This window comes from Argiope bruennichi, chromosome X1, assembly GCF_947563725.1.
Source record: "Argiope bruennichi chromosome X1, qqArgBrue1.1, whole genome shotgun sequence".
NCBI lineage: Eukaryota > Metazoa > Arthropoda > Arachnida > Araneae > Araneidae > Argiope > Argiope bruennichi.
Genome location: NC_079162.1, coordinates 33,875,195 through 33,896,214, shown reverse-complemented (window position 1 = coordinate 33,896,214; position 21,020 = coordinate 33,875,195). Strand labels below are relative to the sequence as shown.

Sequence of the window (21,020 nt, the reverse complement as noted above, 5' to 3'; positions counted from 1 at the left end):
ACGTGCTTCATAAAAATTAATCTACAAATACAAATAAGTTTAATATATGGTCCCTCAAAAAGTGGGCGTTGCAAATAGAATGTGGGAATTTTACAATTTTTGTGAATATTTCGAAAACTACTTAGGGTATGAGCACAATTTTTTGCATTCTGGCATTTTAGCATGTCAGCTTTGCTGCCATGTAAAAAATTCTTAAAAATATTAAATTTGTGTTATTTAGGCATTTATTTAAAGACTTTATAAAATATGATAGTTTACTTTAGGTGAGTGAAAACATTTTTAAGAAATATATAATAGTTTCCAAGATATCGCCGAAAGTTCATAGTATACATTTAACATTGGAAGCGGATAGGATTCAAAACCCTATAACTCCCCCAATTATTATCAGAATTTTATAAAATTTGATTGAGAGGTTAATTTCATGGTGACTAATCGATTCAGTAAAAAAAATTGATAACCGTGATGGAAAAATTTCGATATAGTAGTTAATTTACTCAGTTAACGATAATAAACAACAAAGTTATAGAGGTGTTTTTTTTTTTGCGACTGTACTGATAAACCCATTGTAAAGTTTATTTTTAGGCAGAGGTATATTTCTGTATTTAATAAGAAACTTACTAAATATTTTGTTTCTTATGAAAAATGTTTCAGTATTAATTCTTCACTTTTAAAAATGTTTTGTTTTTAATTTTTCTCAGCCGAAATCTTTAGATAAATAAATTGTTAGATGCAGTTATATATAATTCTATTTTTCTAGAAAAAAGAAGGACCCTGGGATTTAAGAAATTCATATCGAATGGAATTAGTTTCCAAGCCTTGCCCTCCTTGCCCAGTTCCTGTTCCAGTTACATGTTTGGGAGGGCATGAGGTAAATATTATTTATATATATTAAATATGTTTTATATAAATTTACTTTATTAATGAATAAATAGTATTTCTGTTCTAAACTTGCTAACCATAAGATATAATGTTTTCACTTCCATATTATCTTTTGTTAGTTTCATTAATTTATTCGATATTTAAATATCGTAAAAATCTAATCTGATATGCACTAAATCAGACTATTCCATTACTGAAGTATATTTCTTCAGATGTTTTTGAAGAAAAAAATTTATATAGAACCTTAAATAATTCTTTTCTTGAAAAGTAATTAATACTTTTGTGTTGATTTTATATTTTATGTAATCATATCAATTGTCTAGGTACTGTTAACTAGAAATATTGTTTTTCACAAAATTAATATGCATGATTCCGGTGGTCCTTGACAATTCCTTGAATTTTGTTTTCCATTAAATCCTTGAAAAATAAGCGAAATGGGCATCAACTTTTTTCGATCGAAAAAAAAATATCGTATTCTAAAAATGTCGCTCTACGATTTCAGATGGCATTATAACTGTCAATTTTTTGAGACAGAGAAATGAAAAGTAAACTTGAAAATGTCATTTTGTCTCACTTATTAAATCTGATTACATTTTCCCATGACCGTAACACTCGGAAACGCTACTATTTAACGATTTTTGAAAACGTGCTGCCTCTAAGTAAGATTATTCTCATATTTTGTTTTCATTACGTTTTTCTAACTATCGACCATTATTATACCATCTGAAATCGTAAAACATTTCTTGAATAGGATTTTTTTTCAGTCCACAAATTCGGACAGATAAAAAAAAATACATTTAGTAGGCTGTTTTTTTTTTGTTTTTTTTCCCCTTTAGCAAAATAATTTTTTTTTTTTTTTTTGAAAAACAATGTTGATATCAACTTAAAATTTATACTATTTTTCTTTTGTTTAATACATCTTTCAATGAATTACAAAATTTTCCTTAGATTAAAAAAAAATCGTATTTTTCCAAATTTAAGTTTTTTTTTTTTTTTTAAATCTACTTACTAATATAATTAAGTTATCTTAGCATTCAATATAAAGTAACTAAAAGGTTTAGATTAAAGCCTTTCCTTTTATAATATAGCTTTATAAACGCGAAAAACTGATTTTCCGACTTTTCCACTCTGTCCGTATTCCGGCTGCAGTTCAGGATGCAAACTTAGACGTCTGGTTTGGATAGCCAACTCAACAACATAATAAAATGGCTGTTATGTATTTTTTTCAACATTGTGACTCTTTTCTCAAAAATTCGACTCGGCTGTTGGTTTTGTTTTGAGAATTCCAACAGGCAAACAGAAAAACAGATGCTGATTTGGAAAGTCTGTTAATCATCAATCTTTTTTCTGTGTGTTGTTTGGAAGACAGGAAAAGGGGGTACAACAAGCAAGATTACTACTCAAGGAAATGAAAGAATCTTCAACAAGCCCAGTAGTTGGAGATAACATTATTATGTCATTCATTTTGTCTTCACAGTGTTTCGATGCAAAAATAAAATGGTCTTTGAAGTGTGTGGAGAGTTATTCGTATAACTCTTATAAGGGTTCTTTTTCTATATCCCAATGTTCCAAATATTCAGAGTGTTCTATTTAGGAATCAGGCTGATCAAAATGTTTAGTGTCTAATTTTTGATAATGTCAATCAATCATTGAAACAAAGCAAAGGAATTTACTCTTTGTAGAGGAATGGGGGGGGGGGAGGCTGAAACCAGATATGTGACTTCAACTTTAATGGGCATTTGCACAGCCGTAAATCTTTGTGTTCTGCGAGAAAATTGGATTTGATAAAGATTTTATCTATCTCAATGAATAGTCCATCGGAAATTGGAAATTTTTAATTTAATGGATGATAAAATACAAAAAGAATTTTTAACTTTACTCAATAATATAGAGCAGTTGTAGCTTGCATGGGATTTTTTTTTTATCTAATGTGTATTATTTATTCAAAGGCTTGCCTGCGAGAAGAGAAGGGTTATGTTTCAAATTTTCAAAGAATTGGAAACTTCTCGCGAATTTTTGGAAAACTAGAATATAGTAGCTGCTTCTGAACGAACAGTTGAAATGTGGAACAATTTGAAATATGTTGAAAAGAGCACATTTATAATACCAGTTTCAATCATATAAATTTGTTGCTAAATGCAACAAATGTATATGTGTCCTATCTATCTAACAGGGGTTTTTCTCATCATTGACCAAAATTATCCAACTATTTTTTACATTTTTTCATATAGATTATCCTTTTTTAACATTTTTAAAACGAAATATGCAAAAGATGGTCAATGGCTTTTTAAAAATTTTCAGTGTTTTGAGAAATGTTTATGAAGGCATGAAAATTGTAACCAGCTTTTCTTTGATTTTTCAAATAAAAATTCGTATGTCGATACTAGCATATTTAATTCTGAATTCTTTGGGGACTAAATACTAAAAATTCGCAAAAAACAGTCAACAGATTTGTCGAGTTATTTATAGATGAATGTCAGGACTTAATATGTACCTTCATTCGTAAACTTTTGGATGAGTTCTTTCTCAATTATATATTTGCCAGAAATATGAGTGTTTAAATCTGAGGAGAAAAGCTAAACAAGCTTTGGTATAGCAAGATGAAAATCATTCTTCATGGTCCTGTGACAAGAAAAAGAAATCGATTCTATTTTAATAGAATTGAGCAACTTTTTGAATTATATGCAGAGGCATACTTTCATAAATTGGTATCCAGGGAAAATACCAAAACAGCTCCCTCTCTCCTCTTTTTTTTTTTTTTTTTTTAATCTGCAATCTTCATATTACCTTTCTAAAAAAATTATGTCGCGAAGGAAGAGTTGAATTTATACCTAAATAATAACATATAAAACTACTTTGGGCGAATATGACCTATCATGCGACCAATACATCTTAATTATCAAATAGATTAAGTAAATTATTTATAAAAATTAATTAATATAACAATTATAAAAGTTATTAACTACAATACAGTTAAAATACGTAAAAGCATTTAAAATTATATTTTATTATATGATGACTGACGAATTGAAATATACATTTTATGCGATTATTACCAAAGACCCTCCCCTTCCAAGAACATCCTTGCAGGGGTCTCCTGCAAACTTATTCCTCTCTAAATGAGATCATTGGAATGCATATTCGTCTTATATTTTTCTAATATATCAATTGTCACATACATAACTATTTATATTTCTCATTTAAACTTTTTTCAGTGGTTTAAAGCATTTCCTGAGCAATTCATTAAAAACTTTTGAAACAATTTTAACATTTTTAAAAAGCTTTTTTGTAATTATATCATTATGGTGTCTTTTAGGAAAGAAAGAGCCGTCCATATTTAATGTATATTGTGCAGTTATTATTTTTATTTTAAAACTGAGTTGAACTGGGGTAAGCTTTCACTGAATCTTTGAGGCGAATTTTTACTAAAGAAAATGAATTCGGAAACTTTTCACATCGGATTAAATTTAAGAAAATAACTCCGCAATCGATTCCGTATTCATTGAAAACATTAAAAAAAAATGTTAGTAAAATGCTAGTTAAAGTACTTAAAATGCTAATGCTAGTTAAAGTACTTAAAATGCTAATGCTAGTTAAAGTACATGCTGAATAATAAAAAAAATTAACTTCATTTTTTAATCCAAGAATATTACTTTAAAATTAAATTAAGACTACGAAATTAGAATTCTGAATAAAGAATTCTTTACTAAACTTCAGTACATTTTCGAATTTTTAGGAAACTTATATTCGTCTTGGAGTTTAATGAGATTATGTAACTTTAGAGAAATCGTTTCATCATTCAATGTCAATTATTCTGCGACAGTTTATTAATTATTAGTTTAAAAACTTAAACTGAACTAATTTGATAGAGATGTAACCACACCTAAAATTAATACTACGGACTTAAATAAAATATCAAGGCTTCTTCCTTGATTGTTTTGATTCGAACTTAAAACAAAGAAAATTCATTCCAAACTCAAGAAGTTGCAAAAATATCCAGTAATAGTTCGATTCGATATACACACCTTTTCCCTTCACATATTTTTTTTTTTTTTTACATTGAATTTTTATACTTGGCATTTTTGTTAATTATATGTTATAATAATAATACGATATGTGAGAATTCAAATATTTAGTTGCAAAATCACATACTTTACCCACACTTCAATCAGTTTCAATAATTCCAAATTTTTGTATTTTTTTTAGATTCAAAATCTTCCTTGTAGCGGTGCTCAGACAACTTCATGTGGCAGAATGTGCGGACGGCCTTTGTCTTGTGGGAATCATACATGTTCTTTAGAGTGTCATAGTGTCGATAATATTAATGATTTGACTAAGGTAAAACATTTTCGGTTATTTTCATCATTAAAAAAATACTTCCATTGCAAAAATATAGGAGAGAGGGCTCCAGTATTCTTTTATTTTCTCTCAAATTAAATTATTCAGGTTAGTTTTGAAAATGTTAAATTTACTTTTTAGCTTTTTGTTATATTTCTTCTTTTTTTTTTTTTTTTTTACATTGTTAACTGCTAAATTTCTTTTAGTGACGGAAGAATTTTTATTTATTTATTTTTTGTAAAGGTAATTGTTGCATGCAAAGTCTTGTCTTTTCTTCACCACTGCAGAAAATGACAGATCTTTTGCTCATATTATTTTAATGAAAATTGCCTACTTTGATTTTTATTTTTCAAGTCAAGTCTGTGCATTTTTTATTGGTTTATATAAAATTGAAAGTTTTAAAATGAAGCAAACACAAATGATTTCAAAATTTAATTAAAAATGGTGTCTAAGATTTATAAAATAGTGACCAAATTATTATTATTATACAGTGTCCATTTGAATGGTGCCCCTTCAACAAATATCTAAACCTTTCTAGATATGCATATAATTCCAGTGGAAGAAAAGGGGCTTTAAATGATCTAGAGCACTTTATTTTATGTTTCAGTCAAAAGTGTAATATTGAAAAATTACGAAATATTAATATGCTAAGAATATGCTACTAAATATGATTTATAGAATCTGGAAATCACATAAAAAATTCAAATGTTTAATTTTTTAGCCATACACTTTTAGACCGAAACAGAACAAAATATAATTATTTACATCATTGAGAGCAATTTTCGAATTTGAATATCTGTACATATTTATTCGATTTAGAAATTAACTATTAGCTATGATTAAAGTTGACATATTGTAAATTATTATAAATAATTCTGTGTGTATCCGTTGATTGGTAAAATTTTGTTTGCATTTTCACTTTATGGTGTTATATCTTTTTCAAAAATCATAGTTCTTAAAATAATATTTATAGTGATTGTGTGCGTTTAAGTGATATTACTAAGAAGTAAGCAAGTAAAAGAGCTAACATTTTAATATATGCGAAAAAACATTATAATATGTATAGCGATATCCCGATTATCCGCGAATGATCCAAAAAGAACGCAAAAAACAAATGGCTTTTGCGCAATTTTTATTTACATTAGAAGGTCTACATATATATTTATGACTTAAAAAAACAATAGATTTATTTACTTGCAAATTAGTTGGTTTACTTTTTTACAAACAAATCAGTCAATTGTTTTGTGTGTGTAACTTAAAATATCTCATTTTTATTTATTATTTGATTGAATTTTTTTTAACAAGACTTAACGAGTTTACTGTATATTGTTTAAATATTGTACCTTTTCTGTATTCTAAATTAAAAATCAAGAACAATCGCAAAGTCTAAATTATATTCCAATGTTTGCTTTAAAAAACTAGTTTCACTGTTGAAGCACTTTTATTACACTTTGAAGTTTATTGATCTTTTGATATTTCATTGATGTTATATATTTAACAAGACAGGTGGATTATTTTCATATAACAATAGTTATCAAAGAGCTAACAAGATCATGAGTTCTTTGGTATATATTATTACAACCTACATATTGCTATAAAATAATTCTGTAGATTATCTTTAATATTCGTTCTGAATTAAAATGACTATTGCTTCCATTTTGCATGATTAATTTGCACTGCAATAGTTCGTCAATTATTTCTCTCATAAAATTATTAAATCTTTCTTCAAGATCTTTGCTAAAAAACAAATAATCTTTACACAGTTTTCACTCTGTTAAACATTTTAAAGTGGGAAAGAGAGGAAACTAACTGCTTTATTCGAACAAAAATATTGTAGCCAGTTTATATCATCATGGTTGATCTCTTACAAAATTTGGTGCCAAACTAAGATTTGTAGAAAGTACTCAAATTTTAACACTAAGTGCTTTGGTAAGAAGTTGCTAATTTTCGTCTAAAAAATGCTTTTCCCCTTTGCAGCTCACTTCTCGTTTAGGCAAAAACAAGAGAAACTAGAAGATAGAGGTTATCTAAAAAAAAATTCTAAGTAATGACTACTAATGTAAGCCCTTTTGTATTGAATTGTGTTTTATACTTCTTGTAAATTTGCAATTATTTTCTATTCTGTTTTCATTTGTGAATGAACTTTGTATTTACATTTGTTATTTACTTCAATTCATCTTGTCAAATTCCCTATACTAAATACATAGTGTATTTTGTAGAAAGAAAAATATCATAGTACAGCATAAAACATCATACAATCAGAAGCTGTGTACAGTTATATTTAACTGTAATGTGACATGAATTAATTTTATTGACTATTATTACTACTTTATAAATACATTTTTATGTGTGAACCCATACATTTTTCTAGTCTACGAATCTACAAGGATACTTTGAAACAATATCAATAAAACTAATTTTTGTGTTTGTTAGTTGTATGATGCAATTTACTCTTACTTTCTCTTAAGTTGTTAAGTGTACACAGCTAACGTTTTGCACATGTATAACATTTTGGCAATACCTTTCTCTTAATATTGCTTTCCCCCCTTTCTTTAGCCAAGTGATAAATGTGAAACCTGTGAAGAATCTTGCCAAAGCCCTCCGAAACCAGGATGTACTCATCCATGTCCTCTACCCTGTCATCCTGGAAAGTGTAAACCTTGTAAGCAGCATATTAAGTTGAAATGCCATTGCCAGATTAACACAATGTATATACTTTGTGAGGAATGGACGTCTGCCGATGAAAATAAAAAGGCTGAATTAATGTGCTGTTCTAATAGGTGTCCAAAGGAGGTAAATATCCGATCCAGATTTTTATTTTGCTGAATAGGTCCACTGATTTAAATGTTCATTTTTTCAGCTATAAAATTAACTTTTTTGGGGAAATAACTCATGCAACCAAGTGAGAAAGCAAAAGTGAACAACTTTTCTTTTCCACGGCTTTTAGCTGGGGAAGGAAAGTGAACATACTTAATCATATTGAAAACTTCTAATAAATATCCCTCAAAATCCTCTTTTCAAGTAAATTGACATTTTTTTTTTTTTTTTTTGTACATATGTGCACACATACCAAACATTGAACTATCCTGTTACTGCGAAAGATTTATATCGGGCAGCATTTTTAATTGCACCTTTTTCCCTGACAAACTGTACTTTATTGATTAAAGAAAGATTGAAATTTTCAACCCACAATAATGAAAATCTTAATACTGCAGAATAAAGATAATCCATTTCCATTAAATGATGTGTTTGAGTATATAGGAGACGGTTTATTGGTCAAAAGAAAATGACAAGATGTTTCAAGAAGCTGTTTTGACCCTCAAAAGTAAACATTTGTGTAATACTTCCCAATCAATTATCATTAATAGATAAAATATAAATATTCACTCCCTCTCAACTTAGTATACAAAAATCTAAGTATTATGTTCGGTATTAGCGCAAGCAAAACAGAACCAATTTATTATTGTACCGTCATTCATTGTAGAATTTTATTTTCATAATTATAAAATAAATACCATCCACCAGGAGTAGTTGCTTGGTCAAACATATCCAGTCTCCTGTCAGCCAAGCACTGACAGTGGATTGGTATGTTAAACTTCTTTATAATCATAGGGCATGCTGTAAATGAATGTATCATTTGAAAAAAGTCAAAATACCCCCAATATTGCTGCTAAGGGAGAATTACTAAACTACAGATCAAAAGGTTATAAGTACTCCATGAATTCTTTTAAATATAGCAATTTTATTTTTTAAAAAATCCATTATACACCAATGATATCATTGTTAATTAGATGATAGAATCTGCACATTTTTGATTACCTTTTTAATATCTATACAGTATCCCTTTCGTGCGTATTCAAGTTCTTTGAATAGTTGAAATCATTACTCATAATGAATTTCGTAGATTTGATATTTACATAATATGAAAATAGTTTTCTTGTATTATTATGAAAAATTTTCTCACTTTCTATTTCAGATGGCATGTGGTCATCGTTGCATTTTATTATGTCACTCAGGGTCATGTTCGGATCAAAAGTTATGCAAAAAGAAAGTAGTACTTAGATGTCCCTGTAAAAGGAAAAAGAAGGACATGCAGTGTGCTACCTTATTACAAAATAATATTAGTCTCCCATGTGATGCAGAATGTATAAAATATCAGGAATCCTTGAAAGCTTTAGAAAATGAAAAGATTTCTAAAAAGGAAGCTGAAAATAAGAAAATTCAAGAAAAAGAATTAGAAGAATTTTTGAAGAAAACAGAAGGAAAAAAGAAGAAAAGAAAGAAAAATATAGAAGATGACCAGAATTACCATCAAAGCAAGATTGTTGTACTAGGATCTTCAGTTGCCATTTTGTGTGTAATTTTATCTCTAATATATTATTTCATAAGTTTAAAATAAATTATAAATAAAGTTTATTTACTTGATGAATGATTGTATGGTAAGTAGACATTAAGCAATGCTAATCAGCTTTTATTTACCAACATCTAAGTGACAAATAGAATCAACAAAGCTATCAAATTCATTCATACTAGTTTCAAATTTCACCAGTTGGGTTGTAATATCAGTTACTTGCTCTTCTAAAGTAGGCTGGATAGAAAATGAAGCAAGCGGAGGAGCACTCTGGCATTCACGGAAGAAAGCACCAATGTCATTTTCTCCATCACAATCGGCAAAAGGGGGCTTCTAAGTAAAAAGAAAGAAAATATAACACTGAAAGGTAAAATTACATACTTGAATAGATCACAATAAATATTACCATTTTGGCATGAAAAATTCACCAGTTAAAAACTTTATCGAAATATCTGTAAATTCTTAAAAAGATTTGCATGATTCAATTTAATTCTATAGTTGAAGTTTCTTCTTGTAATTGGTGAAAATGTTTTTAACTACATAATTTCTTTGCATGCAATATAATTTTCCCAGTTCCCTAAAAAGTAAAGACATGCTACTGGTTTTGAGTCGAATTTCTAGAACTAATTACATTAAAAATTATGTCTAAAAAAATATACAAGTTTTTCTCATAATGATTTTCATATATTTCTTGGGGAGGAGGGCACCACTGAAAAGGCTGGACAAATAAACAAAATTATCTATGCACATTAATATTTGTTTTAGATCATTTTATGTTAGAATTAGTCAAATTTAATAGTTTTGGTTCCAAAATTAGCACTTCTGTACCATATGTGATATTAGCACATATTTAATAAATTTTCATAATAAAGAAGTTTTCATTTTACTAATTTGTAATCAAAAAAGTAAAAAGTGAAAATAGAATATTTTAAAACCAATAGACAGTCTCAAAAAAAAAAAAAAAATACAAAATATATCTGAATTGTATTGGTTCTTTAACCATATAAATCAATACCTGAAAATGCTATATACGTTGTTTCAAGAAAGTGTAGTTGCTAACAGTGTTTATCTTTTTTAAATATTGCACCTTGCTTATACTTTCAATAACCAAATAAGGAGGCAATTGTATGAAAATATTTTGACTTTCTGTGGAGAATAATAGGAAAGATTTTTTAAAAATAATTTTTACAATGGACCTCGTAGTACAAAGCTCTCAATAAAATGATTCTATTGCATTCATCTATGCACATACTAAGTTTCGCGCTTCTATCAATAAAATTTGCAGAAATGTACTTAAATTTAGAGGGACTTATCACAAATTTTTGGGAGCACTTATTATATTCAGATTTCGATATAAGCATGTATCATACAAAAAATTTAAGATATCTCAAAAAAGTAGTGAAATACAAAAAACGATTTATTTGCAATTATGAACGTAATGCTTTCTAATAGAATGGCATATTTCATTAGCAAGAAACGTTTGAAATGTTGATTTACATTGTATGTAATAGTAATACTAACAAGTTGCAAAGAAATACAGACGTTCTTTTTCGAGTTTCCGCTATCCTTCTAAAAAATGTGTTTACTGAATAGTTGCTACTAATTACAGGGTTCTTATTACCCCGAGGAGAACAAGGCGTTATACAAATGATAAAGAAATTGACATTTTGGCTTATTTATTTTTCAAATTACCGTCATGCTGATATACGTAATTCCCAAAATGACTGTGCAGAGAATATATCAACATAATTACTGTCTGTCCACGACAAGAACACTGCTAGACAATCGTCTATATTTACGGCGGGCGTTATAGAAACGGGTTCCGGTAGGGACTATCCATTTTGAATGGGTGGAATCGGATAGAAGTCTGGGGGGGTATTCTTTTTCTTGGCGTCAATGTGAAGTGATAAAAGAAAGCATGTTGCTCATTCGTCTTCTCGCTTTAGTCGCAGTTGCACGTATCTTTATATTCGCTTAGCTTACTTCTTTTATATTTTATTAATCTTTCTTTGGTTAATATTAACTGCATTTCATTATTTAATATTTTTTTGTCTCTTAAATTTTGACATCCTTTAAAATGCCTTTTCAATTTAAGAAAGGAGAGACTTTAAAATCACAAGCACGTTACTATGGGCTAAATTAAGATAAAACCTTGGAAATTAATTAAATTGAAATTAGAGTTTAAAATATCATATATATATATATATATATATATATATATATATATATATATATATATATATATATATACACTTTTATAGCTTTTTCTGGATCAAAAACTTTTATTTAATGTTATAAACTGAAATTTAATAAAATAATTGTCGTAAATTAGAATTTAACTTTTTAACATAAATAAGATCATCTTTTGAATTGATCGATATATGGAACTGGAAAATATAGAAATCCATTTCAGATCATATTTATAAAAAAATGAACAGTTGAAACTTTTAAAGCAACTTATACTCAGCTGTTTGTATGAGTAAAATGAATTAATTATTGATTTTGAATTTTATTTGAAAAGTGTATTGAAAATTTATTAAAAAAAAGTTCTTGCAGGGAACTTTGAATTTCATTATTTTTTAAAGAAGTATATTTTACAATTCAGTATTTTATTTTCATCGAAATTATTGAATAATTTCCTTAAATCTACAGGTATAATTAATTCAGTTATCTCCTATCACAATCATTGTCAAAATAAAAAAAGATGAGAATTAAAAAAAAAAAAACACGTCATTTTAACTTTTTGCTCTTAGTGTTAAATAATAATTATGAGAAATTGTATTTATAGTTTTAAAAGAAAAAAAGAGTTACTTTGAAATTAAAAATAGTGATTCTATTATCCTATATGAAAATATTTAGAGATTAAAACGATTTAATTTTCTTTCTGGAATTGAATGAGTATATGCAGTTGTTAAGAAGCAATTCTATTAAATTTTTATTGCGAAATATTATTCAACTATATAATCGTATGAAGAAAATATTATATTATAGGTAGCGCATTACTTTTTTTTTTTCAATAAAATAAAGAAAAGTAGTCATTTATTCAGGCTCGATTTCTCGCCTCCCTGTTGTTTCAATAGCTTTCCTTCTTAACTATGATTTCAAGAATCTACAAATTTATGCACGTTAATGTGAGTTAGAAGGATTAAAATATTGAATGAGATTCCTTTCTACTCAGGTGCACTGATTGTGATAATAAAACGGTAGCAGATAAGTATTCTCAAACGGCATTGATGGGCTTTGAATAGAAATGTGAAGAATGTAGGAATTTGGATCCTTGATTGCTCGAGCTCATGACTACTATATACATTGAAAGGAAAAGCTCATTTATCACTATTATTTGAATTGACAGTTCGTAAGAAAATTTTTTCTTTGAAATAATTGTATTTCTTTTTCAAGCCGGGGGAAATAAATTAATGGTAATCTGGAATACAAAAACAAACTTTTACCTCGTTTTTCGTAGAATAATGTAAAGCGATGTTGGACTTATTTAGTTGGGTTCCTTTAAGTCCGGGACATCTGGCACGTGCATGAATGAACACTTGATAATTATCTTCAAATTCAGAATACTTTTACATATAAACTTTGCGAAATTAATTATGCTGTAAAAAGATTGTGCATATTGAAAATAAGTTACAAATCAAAGTTTGATTTTTAAAAATCTGAAAATTGATAGTATGGCAATCATTAATTTTGTGTTTCGGGAAATAGTATATACATCAGAAAAATAAATAAATATAAATTTGGAAAGGTTTCAAGCATATTTAATAATGAACATTTTACTTTATAACAGAATAAAAGCAACCTTTTGTAAAAATTATGAAATAATTACGATTCATTATGTTATAGTTTTTATCTTAAATTAGACAGATTACCTTGAGTTTGCTGCGGAGAATTTGATATTAATAACTTATATAAATTTAAAACAAATGAAATGAAGACGATTAATGTTTTGTCATGCATGATTTTGCTTAATTATTTTTTTTTTCTTCTTGTGCAATCGTTAGACATACAAATAATTATTCAGGTTTTCTATTTGATTTGTTTTGTTCTTTGCATATATATAACAGGAATATCAGATATTTTCAATATTCCGAGTATGCAAATAATTTTCAGCTCAGTGAATTATTTTTTTAATTTGTTTTCAAGAATTAAATCTAATAATACCAAATATCGCCAATTTGGCGCTAAATGTGCCGACGCAAGAAACTTGAATGAATTTCTACCTCTGCGAAATGAACTCTTCCTCCAGTAACCTGTTTCTATAACGCCCGCCGTAAACATAGACGATTGTCTAGCAGTGTTCTTGTCGTGGACAGACAGTACTGACATCCATATAGCATTTGTGGACTCCATAGACAGCTGCAATCGGATCACGACCAGTGCCTCATTTTAAAATTGTGCTTATATTCCCGGTGGAATCAAATCTTTCTTCCTTAGAAATATAAATTCCTTAATTGAGTTGGAAGCACATCAATCGTCAAAACGATCGCTTTTCAAAAGATTATACAAGAGGCTCGTTGTCAGTAACAACGTTTTATAAAAGTGTTGTGTGGCATTTTTAGAAAATGTTTGTTTTTGTTTTGTACAGAAGTATGTTGAATGGTGACCGATATATTCAGTTAGTTTTGAATGGTATTATGCTTGAACTCTGACTTTTAACAGTATGCCTACTAATGTAGTCGCAATTAGATAACGCTCTTCCTTGCCACAGACTTCAACTGTAAGACGATGGTTGAATACTGAAATCCTTGATAGATGGATTGGCTTACAGAACCTGTTTTATCATCTGGCGTGAATACCTCCTCCTATATCATAACTTGAAACTTGCTGCCTTTCATTTATTTATAGGTTTGCTTATATTTTTTTGCGTTTAAGATATCCCCTTCTGTAGATGCAGCAGATAATAGCTGACAAATTTAAGATGTTTCTAAGACATGTGATAGTTGGATTGGATAAATTGTAAGTAAATATCATAATAATGCAACTTTATGTAGGTGCTAAAAGTGTTGAATTGAACTTTAACAAGTTCTTCTATTAATGTATTATTTTATCACTTTTTAAAATGTATGGCAAGTTAATAAGTGCGTCGTTATGCAAATACCGCCATTTTAATAACCCTTTGTTATATGTATATTATCTCTGAAGGTCATTGCAAGATTCACTCAAACACTGAGATATGGGAAAATAATTTAAGTCAAAAAATTTGCTTTTTAACATCTCAACATATTTTACAGATAGACAAATGAAATATATCCTTTACAGATGAATATAAGAATTACAGTTTTACTCATTGACAATTTTCATTAAGAGCATTGTAAAAAATAATAATTTTTCTAGGTTTGTATAATTTCCCTATATAGAAGCCAAAGTATTTTCATATATTTGCCTACCTTATTTGATGAAACTTTGCAGCTAGAACGTGCATGTCTAACTGTAATGGATAAAAAATAATAATCGCTTGTTCTACTATTTTGAGTTTTTTGTGATATCTGGTATACCTGAGTTATTGTTATAAGACATAAGAGAAATGTTGATATGAGTGATTATATATATATATATATATATATATATATATATATATATATCGATTTTACAGCAATCTCAGTCAATTATATACATGTATAAAGAAATTAAAGAAAATCTATCTCCCCCCGATATTTATACTAACAGCAGACTATAAATCCATCTTTGTAAAAAGCAGTTTTATTTTATTAAATTGCCTTTCCAGATAGATTAAATTTTTCTATTTTTACAGTTTTTCATTCGTGACTAATAGTCATGATTAATAATGACTATACATTATGTAACCATCATAAAAAAAATGGTTCTCTATTATGAATCCCTGTTAACATTACAAAATACATCAGGTGGAACGCTACTAAATGAACAAAAATAAAACTGAGGAAATAAAGTATCACAATTATATTTTGATTATTAGAATCATTAATAAAAAAAATTTGAAATAAAGTTAAAAATTTCAAACTATTAATTTCAATAAAAAAATTTTTAAAGTTTTATAGACATTATAAAAGCAACTGAAACAATTTCAAAAATAATTAATATAAAAGTGGAAATACTTTAGTAAAAGTTTGTAGTGAGTGCTAAATTCATTCTAAGTAATACTGCAAGACACATATTCACTGTGATTACCTTTTAGACCTCTCAGTATCATTGTGAAATTCACAATGATACTGGGAGATTTATAATTGATTGAACTATGATTAACTTTTATTTTCTTGATGTGAATTCACCCTCCCACCACATAAGCAAGTGCGTCTGTCAAGTTCGCCGATTTCATCAACTTGAAAAAAACGTTTTTTCATAAAAAAAAGCATGTGGAAAACCTCAATTAGTGAATTTCAAAGCTCACTAATTGTGTGAATATTCTAAATTAATGCACAAAGCTCTCTTTCACTCTTGAATGCAGGAACACTAAAATATCTATATTGAATTTTTATATGATTTGTTTTGAAGACGTTTCTACTTCCAATGTCATTAAGCTATATTAGCCATATAAAGAGTTAAGGCCACTCCTATCCACCTTGCAAACTTTTTACAAAAATATGGTCCCTGAGTAGAAAAAAAGTACCTCAACAATGACTAGAACCGAATGTCTAACAAGCAATTAAAAAGCATCTACCTAGATATTCAAACCAATTACATATTTCAATTTAGTCACTAAAAAAATAATAACTGCATACTAAATTTTGCGAACAGTTAATTAAAAATACTTTTGAAACACCTTAAAAATATTTCACAAATTTTAACAATGATAAAAATTTACTTGAAAATTAGCTATATTATGCGTGTTGTTTGAAATAATTTTGAACACAATAACTAATATCAACACAATTTTCAATGCACACGAGTATAACATACCGTTTCCATCAAGAAGATATCATCTGAATCAAACAATTCATTGAAAGTTGGTTTTTGGCAGCATTCTTCATTAGCATTGCAGTTATAATCCACTCCAGAATTTTCAGTATTGTCAATATTATTCATATTGGCATTTTTATCAGCATTTTTATTGGAATCTTCATCTTTTAATTTTGTCATATGGTGCAATCTACTACGAGATAAGTTCAAGAATGGTTTTTCTAGCATATCTAATTCTGGAAACAATATATCTTGTAAATTATTAGGAAGCGCAAATGCACCTATCTTTTGAAAATCACCACAGGCATTTCGGTATACAGATCTGAAAATAAATACACTGATTAAACAATTTCGTAATGTCAAGTTTTTTTAAACTGAAAAAATAAATAATTTAAAACTAAAACTTCATAATTTTGCATGTTAACTGCATATCATCGCAACATTGCCAGTTGTAAAAAGCAAGAATTTTATAAATTATAAAAGGATTAAGATAAAGGATTTAAATGAAATATACCAAAATAAAGTTCGAAAAAAAATTGCTTCTTAGATTATTTGCTAGTAAATGTTATTAACAATACTGTTATAACAGACACTCGCACAAGCAGTTCTTTTAAAATTTTGTCAATATCATTTTGAAAAAAAAAAAAAAAATGCTGAGATGATTCTTTGAAAAGGCATAAGATATTCTTTCCAAGTATTCAGGTATAACAAAAAAAAATTTCCTTAACCCTTTGGGTACATTTGACGTATCAGAATTTTCCGTGTTTGTTTGAATTTATGTTTCCTTCTTCTTCTCTTTTTTTTTTTATATCTAATTCTAAATAGCTTAAGTTATCTCAATATCATGTAGCAGTACATATTCTGAATAATAAGTAATAAATGAATTCTTACGTAAAAGCTAAAACTTTCAAATATTCAAAAAATTAAATGCACTTCAAATACAAAAGTCGTTTCAAATACTGTAGTCAAAAGGTTAAAGCAATAAAATAGTAATAATTTTATGTTAGAATACTTTAACATTTATGTATTAAAAAAATTTTGTTTCACATATTCCGATAATAATCGTTTTCCACAAACATCAAAATCTAAATCGAATAACTCAACAAGAATAAACATGATTTACTTCACAGGTACTAATATCATACACATAGATAAAACTGCAATTACCTAACAGCTATAGACTATATACATTACCTGATCAAAAATATCAGGACATATTTTTCGGATTTACATATCTTCATCAATGTACTGGCTGGATGAACTGTTTTGAATTTCAACCATGTAAATAAAAGAACTCGTTTTTACCAACATTTGAACATGACAACAATTAGGAGACTAACCAGAAACTGATGAAGAAAATCATTTGGGCTCCCCTTGTTTCACAGAAAGTTGATAAGGATTTGCAAAATTCGCCAATGTTTTTGTGCACAATACTTGCATTTAATTTTTGTAAAAATAGCACATATATTTGTGGGAAAATATAAAGGATTTATTACAAAATTTCTCTGTGCGTGCTTTGATAACTGCATGCTAAGTTTCAGCCAAATTATACTTATAGAATATGTGACAAAAAGCCATCAAAGTATTATATTAAAATTCAAAGTAAATACTCTAAATATTCTGAGAAATATGATTTTTTTTTTCATAATTTCGAAGCCAGATATATGATGCAACTTATATAAAAAAATTTAAATTTAATGCCAATTTAAATTTAAATCTTTGAATAACTGAAATATGTTAAGATTAGAAACAAGCTATATATGTATATAAAAACACAAAATTATAAATATGTATTTCACATATCCTGTACTATATATATCATGCAATTTAAAATTTAAGAACACACATGACATAGGCTTGGAAAAAAACTAAACTACATGAATAATGAATTATACTGAAAAGTAAAATAAGTTTGATTAACTGAGCTATTAAACAAATTTACACAAAAAGTGCTTAAGATATTAAAAATTATTATTTATAAAGAAAATTAATGGATGAAAAATGGATTACAAAAAAAGTTTCATAAAAATAAAAATTATGAAAACCTAAGCTAAAGATGCATTTCACTAACAAAATATTGTTATTTAAAAACTTTATTTATAATTATTTTTAATCCTTTTATTTTTTGAGCCAAAAGTGCTACCTTCATTTTATATTTCAGTCTGCTGTTTTTTTTTTTTTTTTTTTTTTTTCCATTTTCAATTTTTTTTATTACTCTCTTTCTTTGATGGTGGCTTGTTCTTTATTTTTTTCCGCCTTCTCTATTGCTTTTGTCTAACTGTTATGTTCTTTCTGGTTGCATTTTCTCAACGATAAATTTTTGCATAACTGCATCAAGCAAAAAAGAAAAGAAAAATCGCCTAAAAATATTTGGCAACAGACTGTTCTTTGCTTTGCATTTAATATTTTACAGTCTGAATTGAAGAATATGTTTCAATATTCATTCTTCCTGATTATTAAGTCTGATATTATATTCAGTGTGTATTCAACTTGAGGATCATAAAAGCAACTAATAATAGCTTTTACCATCTTACTGAGATTAGTAAATTTTTCCATAGTGAATAATTTAGACAGTCAAATGTCTATGGGGATAAATTTACCAGAATATCAATAAGAGATAACAGTTTAAAATCAGTCTATTGTTTATTTTTAATTAGTTATAACCAGCAACAGTGCTTTCCCCGAAACTTCCTCAAACACTCTATAAAAAGTGTTAACTGCTGTCACCTACAGAAAATTGTAGATTTTGGGAACATCATGCATGCTTATATTTTTATTTTCAAATTTCTGCACATGAATTGTGTGCTTCATATAACAGTAAAGAAAAACAGTACTTATGCATTATTATATGCATGCCATTGCCAAACAGCAATTACAAAAGAACCTATAAATGCGCATTTTTTTTTTTTTTTTTTGCAATTAATTGCTGGAAAGAAGTAACAGAAAGCCAAATATGTAATGGAACACCTTTTTTGCCGACCAACTGAACACAAAATGCGACATAACTACAATTATATCACAAGATCACATACCAAATTTCATTTATCTAAGTCATTATATCGAGTTATCATGTTTACACGCATGCGAACATACTGACAGAAAGATGATTAACCTTTTGACAAGTGTGCTTCAAGAACAATTTGCACTTTAAATAGTAAAACTGTAAACAAAATTTTATTTACCTATGTTGATATAGTTTAGAGTTATCGTACTTAAATGCATACAAAAATAAACAGGTCTACAGATGGATTTAAGAATCCACAGTTTAGATGACAAATCTTTGTACCACATTTTATCTATCTAATTCTTTTTGTTTTGTCGTTATTATCATGTTAACTTGTATTCAACAGATAGACTTCCTCTAAATGGATTTTGTTCAAAATTTGAGGTCCACAAATTTGTGGTAAACATATAAGAAACTTCATTCATCTAGCTCAAAGCACTTTTGAGTTATCGTGTTCACACACAAACAGATATAATTCTAAAAATGTGCTTTTAGAAACTCAAATAGCTCTGAAAAATCTCCAATTCCAGTCAAAATCTTCAGTTCCAATTTTTTTTATAATTACAATACTTTGTCTGTATATGAGAAAATAAAAAAAAGGCAACTTTTGCAGCCTCTTAAGCGTAACCTCTTTTCCTTTTGCAGCCAGGCCAATCCAGGTGATATACTTTAATAAAGGACTTGCCAAGGATATTTTCTTTCTCAAATAACCAGCATAGTTTGCAGAGGCCTTTTTAACTTTATAAAGAAATTTTTTTATGCAATCATTAGGGCTATATAATATGACAGATTGAGTCCCTGTACCAAAAGACTCAAGCCTATATGATTCCCATCATTCATTATGTCAATACTTAAATGCTCTTTTAAGCTTTCACGAAACAACTCATGCTTTATAAAGCAAGATCAAAAGAAAAGCTGTCTCTGTTCTTCAAACGACTTATGAATATGTGGCAATTTAGACTGAAATATGCACACATATTTCTTGAAAATAGCGATAAAGCTGCATCATACAAATGTAGATTCAAAGAAATCTTCCCATTATAGTAAAACAACTACTAAATTATTCTATCTATACTTTCTTTCTATCTCCCATCAAAAATTTTTAATAACTTTCTCAGTATTTCGTTCATTTTGTGCCCACCTGAATCAACATTTTTATGCTTATAAATTGAGTATACAGCAGAAAAGTACAAAGTTTTGTCACTGCTATAGAGGACTACATAATACAAAAATGTCAGCCTCAATCAGGTGTAATATGCTCATTGCAGCATTGCAACATGATACCTAATAATGGAAAATTACTATTAAAGCTGCCTAAAGAAAATAACTTTCGCTTTCTAAATTAAAAAAAGAAAAACAATATCCCACATGAAAAGCATTCAATCTGATTTATTCCATCTTAGGACAGAACTAGAAGTTGCCTTCAGCAAAACGTGACTACTAAAAATATTTCTTAAATAATGTTGTCTTTCTAAAAATAAATAAATAAAAATATTAGTATATTTTCAACAATGACATTCACTGGAGAAATATACTTCAAATTTAATATGGAACATATCACAATAA

At 27.8% G+C, this 21,020-nt stretch overlaps 2 protein-coding genes across 3 annotated transcripts in view; one reads left to right on the top strand and one right to left on the bottom strand.

Moving 5' to 3' along the window:
- LOC129959054 (NF-X1-type zinc finger protein NFXL1-like) overlaps positions 1-9,646 on the top strand; it is a 67,728-nt gene extending 58,082 nt beyond the window's left edge. Inside the window, exons 13-16 of the mRNA XM_056071848.1 lie at positions 758-868; positions 5,086-5,217; positions 7,774-8,010; positions 9,194-9,646. Of these exons, the coding sequence (XP_055927823.1) occupies positions 758-868; positions 5,086-5,217; positions 7,774-8,010; positions 9,194-9,616 (903 nt within the window). The 3' untranslated portion in view covers positions 9,617-9,646. The remainder of the gene's footprint in view (positions 1-757; positions 869-5,085; positions 5,218-7,773; positions 8,011-9,193) is intronic.
- Positions 9,647-9,672: 26 nt separating this feature from the next.
- The window catches only part of LOC129959055 (autophagy-related protein 13 homolog), a 30,466-nt gene continuing 19,118 nt past the window's right edge, over positions 9,673-21,020 (bottom strand). The window contains exons 5-6 of one of the 2 annotated variants that reach the window (XM_056071850.1): positions 16,451-16,772; positions 9,673-9,898 (exon numbers count right to left, since the gene is read on the bottom strand). In XM_056071850.1, the coding sequence (XP_055927825.1) occupies positions 9,689-9,898; positions 16,451-16,772 (532 nt within the window). In that variant the 3' untranslated portion in view covers positions 9,673-9,688. Of the gene's footprint in view, positions 9,902-16,450; positions 16,773-21,020 lie in introns of both variants that reach the window. The other variant, XM_056071849.1, reaches the window with a different exon arrangement.